This window comes from Bombina bombina, chromosome 9, assembly GCF_027579735.1.
Source record: "Bombina bombina isolate aBomBom1 chromosome 9, aBomBom1.pri, whole genome shotgun sequence".
Lineage (NCBI taxonomy): Eukaryota > Metazoa > Chordata > Amphibia > Anura > Bombinatoridae > Bombina > Bombina bombina.
The window spans coordinates 27,918,645-27,935,219 of NC_069507.1; the positions used below are offsets into that span (position 1 = coordinate 27,918,645).

At 37.1% G+C, this 16,575-nt stretch overlaps 1 protein-coding gene across 5 annotated transcripts in view; it reads right to left on the bottom strand.

Moving 5' to 3' along the window:
• Positions 1-3,466: 3,466 nt before the first annotated feature.
• Positions 3,467-16,575, bottom strand: part of SEC24C (SEC24 homolog C, COPII coat complex component) — a 62,860-nt gene continuing 49,751 nt past the window's right edge. For all 5 annotated transcript variants that reach the window (XM_053692006.1, XM_053692005.1, XM_053692004.1 and 2 more), the window contains 5 exons: positions 15,710-15,828; positions 8,184-8,363; positions 7,730-7,921; positions 6,244-6,333; positions 3,467-4,366 (listed from right to left, as the gene is read on the bottom strand). In XM_053692006.1, coding sequence (XP_053547981.1) covers positions 4,226-4,366; positions 6,244-6,333; positions 7,730-7,921; positions 8,184-8,363; positions 15,710-15,828 — 722 coding nt within the window. In that variant the 3' untranslated portion in view covers positions 3,467-4,225. The remainder of the gene's footprint in view (positions 4,367-6,243; positions 6,334-7,729; positions 7,922-8,183; positions 8,364-15,709; positions 15,829-16,575) is intronic.

Consider the following 16,575-nt stretch of genomic DNA (forward strand, 5'->3'; position numbering starts at 1 on the left):
TTACCTCTGTGATTACCTTGTATCTAAGCCTCTGCAGACTGCCCCTTATCTCAGTTATATTAATATACTTTTTACCTCTGTTAATACCCTGTATCTAAGCCTCTGCAGACTGCTCCTTATCTCAGTTATATTAATATACTTTTTACCTCTGTGATTACCTTGTAGCTAAGCCTCTGCAGACTGCTCCTTATCTCAGTTATATTAATATACTTATTACCTCTGTAATTACCTTGTAGCTAAGCCTCTGCAGACTGCCCCCTTATTTCAGTTCTTTTGTCAGACTTGCATTTTTAGCCAATCAGTGCTGACTCACATAACTACACAAGTGAGCACAATGGTATTTATATGGCACACATGAACTAGCACTGTCTAGCTGTGAAAAAACTGTCCAAATGCACTGAGATGAGAGGCAGCCTTCAAGGTCTTAGAAATTAGCATAAAAGTCTACCTAGGTTTAGCTTTCAACAAAGCAAATTTGATAAAAGTAATTTGGAAAGTTGTTTAAAATGACATGCTCTATCTGAATCATGAAAGTTTAATTTTGACTAGATTGTCCCTTTAAACTATTTTTTTTTATTTCTTGCTGATAAATGTATATAGGTGCATAGATTTATTTTTTACATCATGAGCAATTTGATTTCCATTTAATTTCTTGTTTAGTTCTAGATTAATTACAAAACAGATTTGCTGTTCTTCATGTATTTTTGACGAAGAAAAATAACTACAATTAACTTATTTACTGACTTCATTATAACTTCCCCTCCCACGCCAACAAGAACAGAACACATTTGCACAATTCACTAAAATACATCTGAACTTATTTATTCTTTCTTTACAAATTAAAAGATGCATTAGCAAAACAAAACACAAGTGAAAAAGGTTTGAATAAATGAATATAATTTATCTTTTTTCTGTTCAAATCAACACAACAATTAATACTAAGTATTAGCATGGAAATGCTACGGGAGCTCCTTCTAATGAGGGGTCTGTATTTGTTGTTAGAAGAAAATACTGTTAGCTATTATAAATTAGTTTTCATGAGACGTGAATGAGCAATATCCGAGGGTTTATAGAAGGTTCTCCATCTGAGCTTCTGGTAAAACCTCAGAAATCATTGTCCTTCCAATTGAGAAAAGTGGAACATGCAGGGGAGAGGTGGGGATAAAATTAAAGGGACAGTCATCTTAAAAGTCTTACTTTAGATTAAGCTGCAAATAGCCTCTTGCACCCTTTCTACATCATGTAACAGTAAAAAAAAGGTTTTTTTTAAAAATGAATATTGTTTCTGGTCACTTTGAAATGGCTGCCAAGTTCCGCCCACTGATGACATCATGATCCGGGCTGCATTAAAGGCTTCACTAGTTACAAAAGGCTCACTAATTGGATTCACCAGACTGTCAATGCTATTCAGCAGATTGCACAGATGTAGCCCAGATCGTGATGTCATCAGTGGGTGGAGCTTGGCAGCCATTTCAAAGTGACCAGAAAAAATAGTCATTTTGAAATAACTTTTTTAACTGTTCCTGCTGCATGGTATAGAAAGGGCGCAGGAGACTATTTGCAGCTTTATAGAAAGTAAGACTTTAAGATGATTAAGGTGTAGACTGTCCCTTTAAAAGCACACCGGTTGTTTACACTTTTTCACTTAGTCTAAAAGTGGTATTTTCAAAATTGAAAATACCATACTGTACAAACCAAATTGTCTATTTTTTGGTTAGTGTCAGGATTGTGAAGGGTGTGTTATTGTCAGGAAAATTATATATATATATATATATACACATATATATATATATATATATATATATATACATATATATATATATATACACATATATATATATATACACATATACACATACACATATATATATATATACACATATACACATACACACACATATATATATATATATATATATATATATATATATATATATATATATATATATATATATATACACACACACACATATATATATACATACATACACATACATGTACATATACACATACACACACATATATATATATATATATATATATATACACACACACACATATACATACACATGTGTATAAGATATTTTTTTTTTGTTTAATCCTATTTTAAATTGTTTCATTTGATCAGTCAACTGTCTGTTTCAAATCATTCTATGTAATGTTTATGTTGACCTAACCCTAAAGCATTGGTTTTTTTCTCTTTTAGAAAAAATGGAAAATATGGTAACCTATTGTTGATTGTTTAACTCGGTCTCAATAAAATTTCTGACATTGCACATTGTCTTCCAACCCACACAAAAAATAACAACATATATTTATAACAATAGTAAAAAAAAAAAACATTAATGTCAATTTTCTTTGTTCTGTCTAGAAGAGTGTTCTTGTTTGCTTGTATATTTATTTTTTTAAACATTCCTGGTTAGAAAATAAAAATACTTTCATGCTTGGGAAGGCTTGTCTCGGTCCTCAGTAACGTTGGGTTACCCTAAAATTTAGGAACTTGATATATGAGCATCAGTTATGCACAAGCACATTTCTTGCTAGTTTCAATGACAATATAAAAACAGCTTTTTATTTTTCATGAAATATGGTATAACGTGTGTGTGTGTGTATATGTATGTGTGTATATGTGTGTGTGTATGTATATATGTATGTATATATATGTGTGTGTGTATGTATGTGTATATATATATATATATATATATATATATATATATACACACACACATATATATACATACATATATACATACACACATATATATATATATATATATATATATATATATATTATATATATATATATATACACACACATACATACACACACACAAAATATATATATATTTTTTAAACATCCATTTAATCCATTTTTGTTGTTGTAGGGATTTGCTATATCAGACTGGGGTCATGTTATGCTTAAAGGAACACTTCTGTAATGAAACAATATTGCAATATATCTTCATTATTTTGTCTCCATTTCATGTAATTTAGCTTTGAAAATGATACATTTTCTAATTCTCAGAACTTGAAATGCACCTGCCATATTGTCAAGGCTAACCCTGCTACATATGTATCCCTAATTAGCTTTAGCAGATAACATATGTAAAGCAATGTACCTAATACTAAAATTATGACCATGGCTAGCCCGTTTGCAGACTAATGCCCAGATTGGCTCATCCAAATAAGAACATCGAAATGTCGTAGTTCTGTAATTCAGTAATTTAACATATCCTTATTGGATTCTGTTAACTATGATTTTATTATCTAAGGAATATTATTAGTTGTGAAATGAAATATTAAAATAAAACGTTTGAAGGGCACGAAATTGTCAGAAATTGGACGGACGACATAAGCAATACATAGCAATTTTAAAACATTGTAACTTAGCAAATAATGTTGAATTCCATAGGAACATTAATGATAGGCGATTTAATGCTGTAGAGATAAAGGAATAAAAAAGTGCTGCCTGGGTAAAATATATATATTTTTTGGTAATAAGAACAAGACAAACTCATATGTAAGCCGGATTAAATGTTTAATCCCCCAGATCTTTTACACTGTACAGCTTTAACTCCTTATTTGCCAGAGTGGTACATGCATCAGAATATAAAGCATTGTAGTCTCTCTGGGAAACAAGGAATTAAGACGGAATCTAATATAATTTTTTTTAGAGCAGTTATGATACAAATATGTTTTTTGTCAAGATGAGATTAATAAAACCATGAAAAACAAAAACACAAAAACCCACAGGCACAACTTCATAATGTCTGTATACTAGAAGACTTTCATCAGAGGATATCGGAAATATTTTGAGTTCTTTATAGATTTTCTCAACCAGTTCACCCTTTTTCACCATTGCGGGGATAATTACCAGTGTATTTTTTTTTTTTTAAAGATTCTTCAGCAGACGAGAACCTACATTCATTATGCAAGAATTTGCAAGCAGCAGTCTGGCTTCCATTTTAAGAACTTTGGAGACAATCTGTACAATAAACTGCTTCTCTGAGGCCGTTCTAATGAGATCTTCCACTTTGTTTTCTTAAATTGTAGTTTTGGGGAAATCTTTTTGGGTTGGGAACTACAAATGTATCAATAGGAAGGTGGAAATCAAAGAAGAAAAAATAATTGCTCCTGTTCAGGTTGTGGTAGCAGAATTAATAGATCAAGATGGTGGTTTAGTGAAACATGTTGAAACGTCACTGAAGGAGCGCGTCTGTAGTCTTTAACTTAAAAGCTGTCGAATTTCCTTGTGCATGTGACAGAGGAAGTCTACGTAAGATGCTCCGCCATTTATGTTTTTGTCTTCTACTAATAGGTGTTTGAAAAACATTTCCATTTTGTCATCTTGTTTTACGATCATCAGCTAAGGATGGGAAAAAAAAAAAAAGGTTTAACATGACAAAACACAAGAACATTATAATATACACCCAGGTTTTATTTAGTATAACGTGATTGATACATATACACACAGGTTTTATTTAGTATAACGTGAATGATATATATACACACAGGTTTTATTTAGTATAACGTGAATGATATATATACACACAGGTTTTATTTAGTATAACACGTGATTGATACATATACACACAGGTTTTATTTAGTATAACGTGAATGATATATATACACACAGGTTTTATTTAGTATAACGTGAATGATATATATACACACAGGTTTTATTTAGTATAACATGAATGATATATATACACACAGGTTTTATTTAGTATAACACGTGATTGATATATATACACCCAGGTTTTATTTAATATAACACGTGATTGATACATATACACCCAGGTTTTATTTAGTATAACACGTGATTGATATATACACACCCAGGTTTTATTTAGTATAACACGTGATTGATACATATACACCCAGGTTTTATTTAGTATAACACGTGATTGATATATACACACCCAGGTTTTATTTAGTATAACACGTGACTGATACATATACACCCAGGTTTTATTTAGTATAACACGTGATTGATATATACACACCCAGGTTTTATTTAGTATAACACGTGATTGATATATACACACCCAGGTTTTATTTAGCATAACACGTGACTGATACATATACACCCAGGTTTTATTTAATATAACACGTGACTGATATATACACACCCAGGTTTTATTTAGTATAACACGTGATTGATATATACACACCCAGGTTTTATTTAGTATAACACGTGATTGATATATACACACCCAGGTTTTATTTAGCATAACACGTGATTGATACATATACACCCAGGTTTTATTTAATATAACACGTGACTGATATATACACACCCAGGTTTTATTTAGTATAACACGTGATTGATACATATACACCCAGGTTTTATTTAGCATAACACGTGATTGAAGATATGAAATGTACCTCTTTCTCTATACATCCTTTTCTGAAACTTAGCTCCTTTTCATGAGAGGTGTTGAGCGCTATATTTTAAACATTATTACAAACATAGCTGCCATAAAGTGCTCAAGTCACATGCACACTCCTGATCCTATGCTCTCATGGTAAGAAGCTAAGTTTCAACAATGGTAAAGATGTGCATTTGATCAGAGAAAAGTGTTTGTTTGCTAAATCTGACAGTTTGAAAAAGGACAGTACAGTCAGAATGAAATGTTCATGATTCAGACACAACATACAATGTTAACAACTTTCCAATTCACTTTCACTATTATCAAATCTGCTTTGTTCTTTTGATATCCTTTGTTAAAGAATAAAGGTAGGCAGGCTGATAGGAGCTTAGAAGTGTGTACGTCTAGTATTATTTGGCAGGAGTGTTTGCAATTATGTATAACACTGCTATAAACAATGTTGCAAACACTGCTGCCACATGGCTAAAGACACGTGCACGCTTCTGAGCTCACCTAGGATTACTCTTTCATAAACTATACCAAGAGAACTAAGCAAAATTGATAATAGAAATAATTTGGAACACTGTTTTAAATTCCATGCCGTATCGAATCAATATTTGATTTTGCATTTACTGTCCCTTTGTTGTGATTTCCATATCCCTTTAAATATAAAGCAGGTTTATTAATTTATAGTACGGATTGACAAATCTTGGAAGCTACAGCTGCTTAAATTTTGCATGTTTGGATTATTGTACACGTATCTATACACAAAGCCTCTTGCCTAACTCAGCAGTTTGGATCAGATTTATATATAATACATTTTACAAACCCCCCCCCCAGAAAGAAATGAATCATTCTGGGTATATATTACCTTCATATATCGGGGTCTCTGTGCTCTGAACATTGTGATAATTGTGTGCATTTTCTTTGAAATCGAGTTATCGAGCTGTGGAAGTGAACTCTGAAAACACAAAAATAAATACATAAATAATTGCCCACATTACACCACAAAGCACAACAAAAAGAACAGATTCTTCAATGCAACAATTTACCAAAAAAAGAGCTAAGTTTATGCAACAGATAATACAGTAAAACACAGTTTAAAACGTAAGAAACACTAAATTATCTTAAAGGGGCATTAAATCGCTGGGCACAACTACAATAAAATGGATACTACACATTATGCTATTGATCTTCCTGTGCCTTTAACTCTCTTCACATGCTCTTATTTCAACACCTTAAAGGTGCCAGATGGGGAACCTCCGCCTCCTCATACTGGTTGCTTCCATTTTGGAGCGTCTCACAACCATGTGGCAGAAGCATTTACAGATTTGTGATGTTGCTGGCTATGTGACAACTGCATCATGGTAGTGTGTGTGATACAGAGCAGGAGCTTTAGATTTCTTCTACATTAAGTCCTTTTTTTAATATATATTTTTTGTAACATTAAAACTGTGTTAAATGCAAAAATGTAAAGTTCCCACTATCATGCATACTAACTCCAAGCAAATGATAAAACCGTCAAAAACCCAGCACCATCACTGATCTGTGATTGTACAGCAGTTCTGTCACAGGCTGTGTGACTACGCATGTTCCATTTTGGCGGTGCTCGGTATGAAGAGGCGGAGCTTCAGCATCTGGCAGTGTTAAGGTGATAAATTAGGCGAAATAGTGTCACCACAAGTTCGGTAACCACATGCCTGTAGATAGTTAGCATCTGATGACTTCACCCTTCCTTGTGAGGCCTGCACATGTGTAGTATCTGACCTACATTTTGCTGTCCGATCCTCGAAAAAGCAGTCACTTTATAGTGAAACGTACGTTGGATACTATGCTTACGTGCCGGTCAGAAGGAAGAGTGGGGTCATCAAACTATCACTATACAGACAAGCTAACAATTTCCCGAACTTAAAGTAGCCCTATCCAGTGCCATCTGTAGTCTGAGTAGCTATGTAAATACATCTGATATGCTCTCATTACCTTAGTGACTAAATATAGCCAGCGTCATGTTTAGTTAAATTTTTTTATTTTTAAATAAATATTTTTTAGACCATAAGGAGAATACAGTTTACCAGTTCAGTATAACACAGGTGTGCACCATATATAGAGCTATTTAAGCGCCTGTGTACAAGAGTAAGAATTTGGCACAGATTTTTTTTCTACTTACACATATATAGAATTATGCTATGATTTATAAATCTTGAGGCACAAATAATTCTTATGCACTAAGGAGGCTCACTTGAACACTTATTGGAGTATTATATTCACACATATCATTTGCATTCACATTTTTTTTTAAATTTTACTTTTAAGTCCCTTTAAATAAAATAGACGATACCACCAACATCACCACTTACAATGCTACAGTCAATCTGGCTAAAAGAAGAAACTCCAAAAAGGTTCTGGATCAGTGACTGCTGCACGTTTGCTCCAATCCACACAAATAAATTTAAGCCATTTTCAAGCAGGTACACTTCCCCTCTAGAAAGGCGTTCTTCAGATGTACGGATAGCCACAGGTAAGGTCTCACTGCTGGGGTCCACCTTTGTCTGTTCAAATAAGAAGCAAATCTTTTAAAATGCTTTAAAACATCTGAACTAAAAGACAGACATTCAAAACAGACTGGTGTATAAATAGTTATGTTACAAATCAAAAACTAGTTAAGGCTCTGGCTATCAAGGGGTCAAATAGAAAAGTATATCCCAGTTAACGTCACTCTAGTGTTCGGCAACAACAGCGTTTCTTCAGTATTTAAATCTGAAAAGGATTGTTAATTGTTATTAGGATATTTTATGTAGGGAAAACACTTACTAAGGGCAATAGTCTAGGGTAGAAGAAGACATTTGTATCTGCAACGTCCATGGGTGAAACAAGCTGACGGATATAGGCACGGTCATCCAGGGTCACCTCACCGCCAGGCTGCAGCACGTCGCTCTTCAAAACACAGTTCAGATAAACAGGGAGCAGCTTCATGCATTCCGGGAGTATGAGCTGTCAAAAGAAAAAATCATTGACAAAAAAAAAAAGGTATATTTGATGAAAAACGAAATTTATGCTTACCTGATATAAGTATTTATTTGTGGACACGGCGAGTCCACGGATCATCTCTAATTACTATTGGGAATATCATTCCTGGCAAGCAGGAGGCGGCAAAGAGCACCACAGCAAAGCTGTTAAATATCACCTCCCTTCCCTCCAACCCCAGTCATTCGACCGAAGGAAAAAGAGAGAAAGGAAGTAGCACAAGGTGCAGAGGTGCCTGAGGTTTACAACACAAAAACTGTCTAAATAAACAGGACGTAACGTGGATGCACCGTGTCAAGAAATACATTTATCAGGTAAGCATAAATTTAGTTTTCTTTCTAATGACACGGTGAGTCCACAGATCATCTAATTACTATTGGGAATCAATACCCAAGCTAGAGGACACAGATGATAAGGGAGGGACAAAACAGGGAACCTAAACAGAAGGCACCACTGCTTGAAGAACCTTTCTCCTAAAAGAAGCCTCAGCCAAGGCAAAAGTATCAAATTTATAGAAATTTGAAAAAGTGTAAAGAGGACTAAGTTGCAGCCCACAGAAGCTTAATTTCTGAATGTCCAGGAAGAGGAAAGAGCCCTCGTGGAATGAGTCGTAATTTTCTCAGGAGGCTGCTGTCCAGCAGTTTCATAGGCCAAATGAATTATACTCTTCAGCCACAAAGAAAGAGAAATAGCCGTAGCTTTCTGACCCTTGCGTTTCCCGAGAAAACAACAAATAAAGCAGAAGACTGGCGAAAATCCTTAGTCGTCTGTAAATAGTATTTCAACGCACGCACCACATCTAGGCTGTGCAACAGACGCTCTTTATGTGAAGAAGGGTTAGGACACAAAGAGGGAACGACGATTTCCTGATTAATGTTCCAGTCCGAAACCACTTTAGGAAGGAAACTTAACTTAGTACGCATAACTTCCTTATTCGAATGAAAAATAAGGTAAGGGGATTCACACAGCAAAGCCGAGAGCTCTGAGACTCTACAAGCAGAAGAAATTGCAACAGGAAACAAGACTTTCCAAGATAACATCTTAATATTTAAAGAATGCATAGGTTCAAACGGAGCCTGCTGAAGAACTTTAAGAACCAGGTTAAGACTCCAAGGAGTAACAGATTTGAACACAGACCTGATTCTGCCCAAGGCCTGACAGAAGGATTGTACATCTGGCACGTCCGCTAGACGCTTATGCAACAATATAGATAAGGCAGAAATCTGACCCTTCAGGGTACTAGCAGATAATCTCTTCTCCAGACACTCCCGGAGAAAAGACAAAATCCTAGGAATCTGAACTCTACTCCAAGAGAAACCTCTGGATTCACACCAATACAGATATCAACGCCATATCTTATAGTAAATCTTTCTGATAACAGGTTTACGAGCCTGAATCATAATCTCAATGACCGACTCAGAAAAACCACACTTAGATAAAATTAAGCGTTCAATCTCCAAGCAGTCAAGCTTCAGAGAAACGATATTTGGGTGAAGGAAGGGCCCTTGAAGTAAAAGGTCCTTCCTCAGTGGGAGTCTTCAAGGAGGGAGAGATGACATCTCCACTAGGTCTGCATAGCAGATGCGGCAAGGCCACGTTGGTGCAATGAGGATCACCGACACCCTCTACTGTTTGATTCGAGCAATGACCTGAGAGCGAACGGAGGAAATAGGTATGCTAGACTGAAATTCCAAATGACTGCCAGAGCATCTATCAGTACAGCCTGAGGATCCCTTGACCTCGACCCGTACCTCAGGAGCTTGGCATTCTGTCGAGATGCCATGAGATCCAGCTCCGGCTGTCCCCATTTGAGAATCAAGTTGAAAAACACCTCCAGATGGAGTTCCCACTCCCCCGGGTGAGAGGTCTGTCTGCTCAGAAAATCTGATTCCCAATTGTCCACTCCTGAAATGTGGATAGCAGATAGACAGCAGTTGTGGGTCTCCGCCCACTGAATAATCTTGGCTACCTCTGATGGTTGATGTAAGCCACTGAAGTTATGTTGTCCAACTGGAACCTGATAAACCGGGCTCAAGCTAAATAAGGCCAGAAGAGCATTGAAGATTGCCCTCAGCTCTAGGATGTTTATGGGGAGAACAGACTCCTCCCAAGTCCATGTCACCTGAGCCTTTAGTGAGCCCCAGACTGCCCCCCATCCCAGCAGGCTGGCGTCCGTTGTCACAATCACCCAGGAGGGTCTGCGAAAGCAGGTTCTCTGGGAGAGATGATCCTGAGATAACCACCAAGGAAGAGAGTCTCTTGTTGCCTGATCCAGATGAATTAGCGGAGACAGGCCCGCATAATCCCCGTTCCATGGCAGCTACCATCAGACCGATTACCTCCATACATTGAGCCACAGATGGCCGAGGAGAGGACTAAAGGACCAGACAATAGTCGAGGATCTTTGACTTTCTGACCTCTGTCAGAAATATTTTCATTGATAAGAAATCTATTATGGTTGCCAGGAACACTACCCTCACTACTCTTGCCCAAATTCACCTTCCATCCGTGAGAATGCAGAAAAGATAACATCTCCATGTGGGAGTTTGCTTGTTGAAAGGATGGCGCCTGGACCAGAATGTCGTCCAGATAAGGCACCACTGCAATGCCCCGCAACCGGAGCACCGGCGAGCAGGGCTCACAGGACCATTGAGAAAATTCTGGGAGCTGTGGCAAGGCCGAAAGGAAGAGCCACAAACTGGAAGTGTTTGTCCAGAAAGGCGAACCTCAGAAACTTGTGATGATCCCTGTGGATGAGAGCATGTAGGTATGCATCCTTTAAATCTACTGTTTCCATGAATTGACCCTCTTGAACCAAGGGAAGAATGGAACGAATAGTTTCCATCTTGAAGGACGGTACTCTGAGGAACATGTTTAGACTTTTCAGATTTAAAATTGGTCTGAAAGTTCCCTCTTTTTTGGGAACCACGAACAGATTGGAGTAGAATCCCAGACCCTGTTCCTGCATTGGGGCAGACCCTTCATGCTGACTTTGAGTCACTAACGGGCTTCTTAGATTGCTTCCCCTTGTTCCAAGACTGGTTGGACCTCCAGGAAGGCTTGGACTGTTCCTGCTTGGCAGAGGAAGTCTTACCCTTGAAGTTTCGAAAGGAATGAAAATTACCCTGACGTCCCTTCTGCTTATTCCTCTTACCCTGAGGGAGGAAATGACCCTTACCTCCCGTAATGTCTGAAATAATTTCCGCCAAGCCTGGCCCAAACAAGGTCTTACCCATGTAGGGAATCGCCAAAAGCTTAGACTTAGATGACACATCTGCAGACCATGATTTCAACCATAAAGCTCTGCAGGTCAATACTGCAAAACCAGAAATCTTTGCTCCCAACTTAACTTGTAGGGAAGCATCCTTAATAAAGGAATTGACCAACTTAAGAGCCTTGATCCTATCCTGGATTTCCTCAAGGGGAGTATCTGTCTGAATAGATTCAGACAACGCATCAAACAAGCATGCCGCCGCACTGGTGACGGTAGCAATACACACCGCAAGTTGCCATTGTAAACCCTGGTGTACATGCATATTTTTTAGTAACCCTTCGAACTTCTTATCCATAGGATCCTTAAAGGAACAGCTATCCTCTATAGGAATAGTGGAAATTGTCCCTTCCACCTTGGGGACAGTCTGCCAAGACTCCTTGAAAGAGTCAGCTATTGGAAACATCTTCTTAAAAATTGGGGATGGAGAAAAAGGGATACCAGGTCTCTCCCATTCCCGAGTAATAATCTCTGTAGCCCGGTCTGGTACCGGAAAGACCTCCACTGTGGAAGGAAGTCAAAGTATTTGTTTAACTTACTTGACTTCTTAGGATTGACCACGACAGTCATGTCAGAGTCGTCCAGAGTGGCCAAAACCTCCTTAAGTAACAACCGGAAGTGTTCTAGCTTAAACCTGAAGGATACAACTTCAGCGTCAGCAGAAGGAATTACACTGTCTGAGTCTTCACCCTCAGATGCTACCAAAGTATCTTCCTCCTCAGACTTCTGAAAGGGAACATGCGGAATAGCTACAACTGTATCAGAAACCTTACTTACCGATTCTTTACTTTTCCTCTTGCGTTTCCCCTGCAACATGGGAAAGGCAGACAGTGCATCAGTTACCGCAGAAGCATAGTTGCCAACAGTCCCTGATTTCCAGGGACAGTCCCTGGATTTTGTTGTATGTCCCTGGATTTTTTTTGTCCCTGGAAATGTCCCTGAAAATCTCCTTTGCACAACATTTTGTTGTTTGCATATATATATATATATATATATATATATATATACACACACATACACATAGACAGATAGATAGATGATAAATAGATATAGTTTATTATTTAAATATAATTCATTTCTAATGGAATATTGTTATTATTATTGAATGGGTTCACATATTATTTGTCTTTCTAATTTTGATGCTGTGTTGTAAACATAACCATATGCCCAGAATGTGTTCCAGAAACTGGGTAGGTGTAAGAGCTTGGTGCTGTAATCTGTATAATACTATGGATAAGTCTAAATTATACAATTACTATCAAATGGGTGTGTTTTGATTGCAGAACTGAGTGGGCGGAGCAGTTGAACAGTAGGTCGTCAATACTCCAGTAACCCGCTTGCTTGCTCTGCTGCAAAGTGTCCCTGGAATTTTTTTTTAAATGTTGGCAACTATGCAGAAGATATGTGGGTAGCAATGTCTTGCAGGGCACTGCATGTGTGGACAATAAAGTTTGGGACACTTGAGGAGAAAGCTGCGGCATATCTTGAACAGGAGCCTCCTGAACAACCTCTGCTCTAGATAATGATGGCTCAGTATCAAAAAGTTTCACCCTGTAAAGGGATTGGTGGTTCCACATTAGCATCAAAACACATGCCACAAGTAACATTTTGCAGGGCCTCTTGGTCCATCTTTTACCCAAAAAGAAAACCCCCAAGCAATAAAATACTCTTATTCCTCTTTAAATTTTATTGAGAAAGAAACGTTACTGTTCCTTTAAATTTTAAACTGACACTTTATTTTTTAATAGTAGCGCAGCGGCTTTACATAAAATTAAGGCAACCTCTACACTTCAGCAAGCTCTGCTGAGGTGCCTACCTGTCCTGCTGGCTGCCGGAATAAATAGCAGTTAGCGATCCGGATTCCCACCACAGCTGCACGAGCCGGCTCTCAAGCGATCGTTGCTTCTAAAAAGCCGAACCGCAACGGATCCTCTACCATCCGGTACACACCGGAAGAGGAAAAAAATGCGCGCAAAAGAAAACCCCTTGCCGCAAGCATCCTAAAGAAATGTTAAAAAACAAACAAAACAAAAAACACCAAAGACTTCACTCTGTCCGGAATACACCGGACACCAAAATCCTGAATGAGCCTCAATAATATTCACTATCAGAAATGTAGCCTCTGACATCCTCGTCCCCAGTGTCTGCACCACTGCCACACAATAACCCATTACCCATAATAGGATGATTGCCTTAAGTCCCAAAACAGAGTTAATTGTTACAATGCCAGGATATCCCCCTTGAGAGAATTAAAATTGGCACTTGCCTCAATGTAAATCTGTCCGGCAGAACGGCAGCTTACCTGGTTTGAGAGGCTTCCTCCCTCACATGGACCTGTGGAAAGAAGAAAGACTGAATAATCTTACTCAGGCTTTCAAGTCAGGGCAGCAATAACTGATTGAGAGGCACAGTGGGGATTATACCCCACAAGTTCCCAATTGCTTAAAAGCCACCACTGCTAAACCCCAGAAAATAACAGGGCAAACCTGCTTTGCTTTAAAATAAAACTCTTAATTGAAGAATTCTTTTTTCAGACACCTAAACTTTACCACCTCCTTGCTTTTAACGTAGGCAAAGATAATGATTGGGGTTGGAGGGAAGGGAGGTGATATTTAACAGCTTTGCTGTGGTGCTCTTTGCCTCCTCCTGCTGGCCAGGAGTGATATTCCCAATAGTAATTAGAGATGATCCGTGGACTCACTGTGTCATTAGAAAGAAAATGCAGCTAAATTTGAAACGATCATTGATAAAGGGACATGAAAACCCAAAATATTTTCTTTCAGGATTTAGACAGAACATACAATTTTAAACAACTTTACAGTTTAGTTTTATTATCAAATTTGCTTCATTCTCTTGATATCCCTTAACTGAAGTAGTGCGCTACTGGCAGCTAGCTGAACACATCTAGTCAGCCAATCACAAGAGACAAATGTGTGCAATCACCATTAGCTCTCACTAGTATAGAAGATAACAAAAGAACAAAGTATATTCGAAAACAGAAGTGAATTTAAAAGTGCCTTAAATTTATATGCTCTGTCTGAATCATGCAAGTTTAATTTTGACTTTCCTATCCCTTTAAAAGGAACATGAAAGTCGAAATCAAAGACTTTCATAATTTAAATTAAGTGTGCTCATATAAAAAAAAAACAAAAAAAAAAAAAAAAAAAACTGTTAAGTTTGCTTATTTTGTTCGCTTGATATCCTTTGTTGAAGCGCATACTTAGGTAGGCTCAGGAGCCTGCATGTGTCTTGAGCACAATATGGGTGTAGTGTTGCGAATGCTGCTGCCATATAGTGCTCAAGACAAACGCATGTTTTTTTACAATTGCTTGCACTAATTCTTACAGTCTTAAGTGCAAACAAACAGTTCCTGCTAAGCTTGTGCAAGTGTTCATAGCTTATATACATAAATAAGGAAGTGACTGGCTAATAAGTGTCATGTGGTACAGTGGACAAGGAGATTAACGTATCTGCTACTTGTTTGAAATTGTAAGTGGAATTGTATTGTCCCTTTATTATTTGTTTGTCAATTATGCAACCACTGTATTTATTGGTCCTTTAATAAAAAGGACATAAACTGTGCTTTATACAGAATTGTAAAAATACAGAATATTGCACTAATTAAACATTCATGTTACTGCCAGATATTTCTTAACATATTATTATTAGTTTAGATGCTCAAAGAACACTGCAATAGGGGGAACCGTTTCCCCAACAGAAGCATAAAAGAGAGTTCACTTGCAAAGACAGGAGTATAGAATATTATCACATCAAAAAATACAGAAGGTAAAAAAAGATTATGTTTTAAAAAAATTATTTGGCAGGGGGTAAATGCTCAGGACCCCAACAGAATATTACAAAAACCTCTCTTGTATCCGTTTAAGTTTTTTGTACAAAATGAATGCAGATGAATGTGGCATAAAGTATAACGGCACAATAATAAGTAGCAACGGCTCACTAAAAGATTAACAAATATTCAGTTGTGTATGTACATGCTACATGTATCAGTTACTGAGAGTAAAACAGGGGTAAGATGCGTTACCTGGCCAGCAGATGAGGGGCTTGCACAGTTTTTCCTATAGCAGGCCAGGATCTGCGCACACTGGTTGATAAGGGTATCCCGCACGGTTTTTGTTGGGTAGTTTAGGACTCCACGGAACGCTGCAAAGGAAATCATCAGTGAGCTTTATTAAAGGCTGCCCAGCACTAACAGGCTGAGTATGAATATACGGCTACAAAATTCTTTATCCAAACCGCTTGGGACCAGAAAAGGTTTGGATTTAGAATATTTGTAAATGAACATCAGTAAAATGAGACTGCTTACACAATATCATGCATCGTAAAGGTAGTTTAGCATAATGTTTATATACATAAGATAGTACTGTAGTCAGAAGGGTAAAGGGTTCTGTTCTAAAATACAAATGCTAATCTATTTTTATTTAAAACATAAAAGGCAAAACAAAGACACAGGCAGAGAAGATTGTGAATTGCTGCTGATAATTTTTTTTTTTTTTTTTTTAAATATTAATGAAAGTGGATTTTGGAAGCCTGGATTTGGGGATGTGTGCCTGTACGACTATGAAAGGTTATCCTGGGGCACAAAACTCTTCAATGACTGCACAAATAATGCTCAAATGTACAAGAATACTGTAAAACCACAAGCTGTGCTATTTCATATGTAATAACGAGCATTGAGCTACAAATCCCTTTAGAACAGTAACGTGTAACACAAAATATTTGTATACATTGGTTAATGAATGCTCTTTAGCAGACGCTTATATTTAGCTTTATACATCTCATTTATTTTTGTAGTCTTTAAAGGGATAGTCTGGTCAAAATTAAACTTGCATGAATCAGATAGAGCAGCAATTTTAAGCAACTTTCTAATTACTCCTATTATCAATTTTT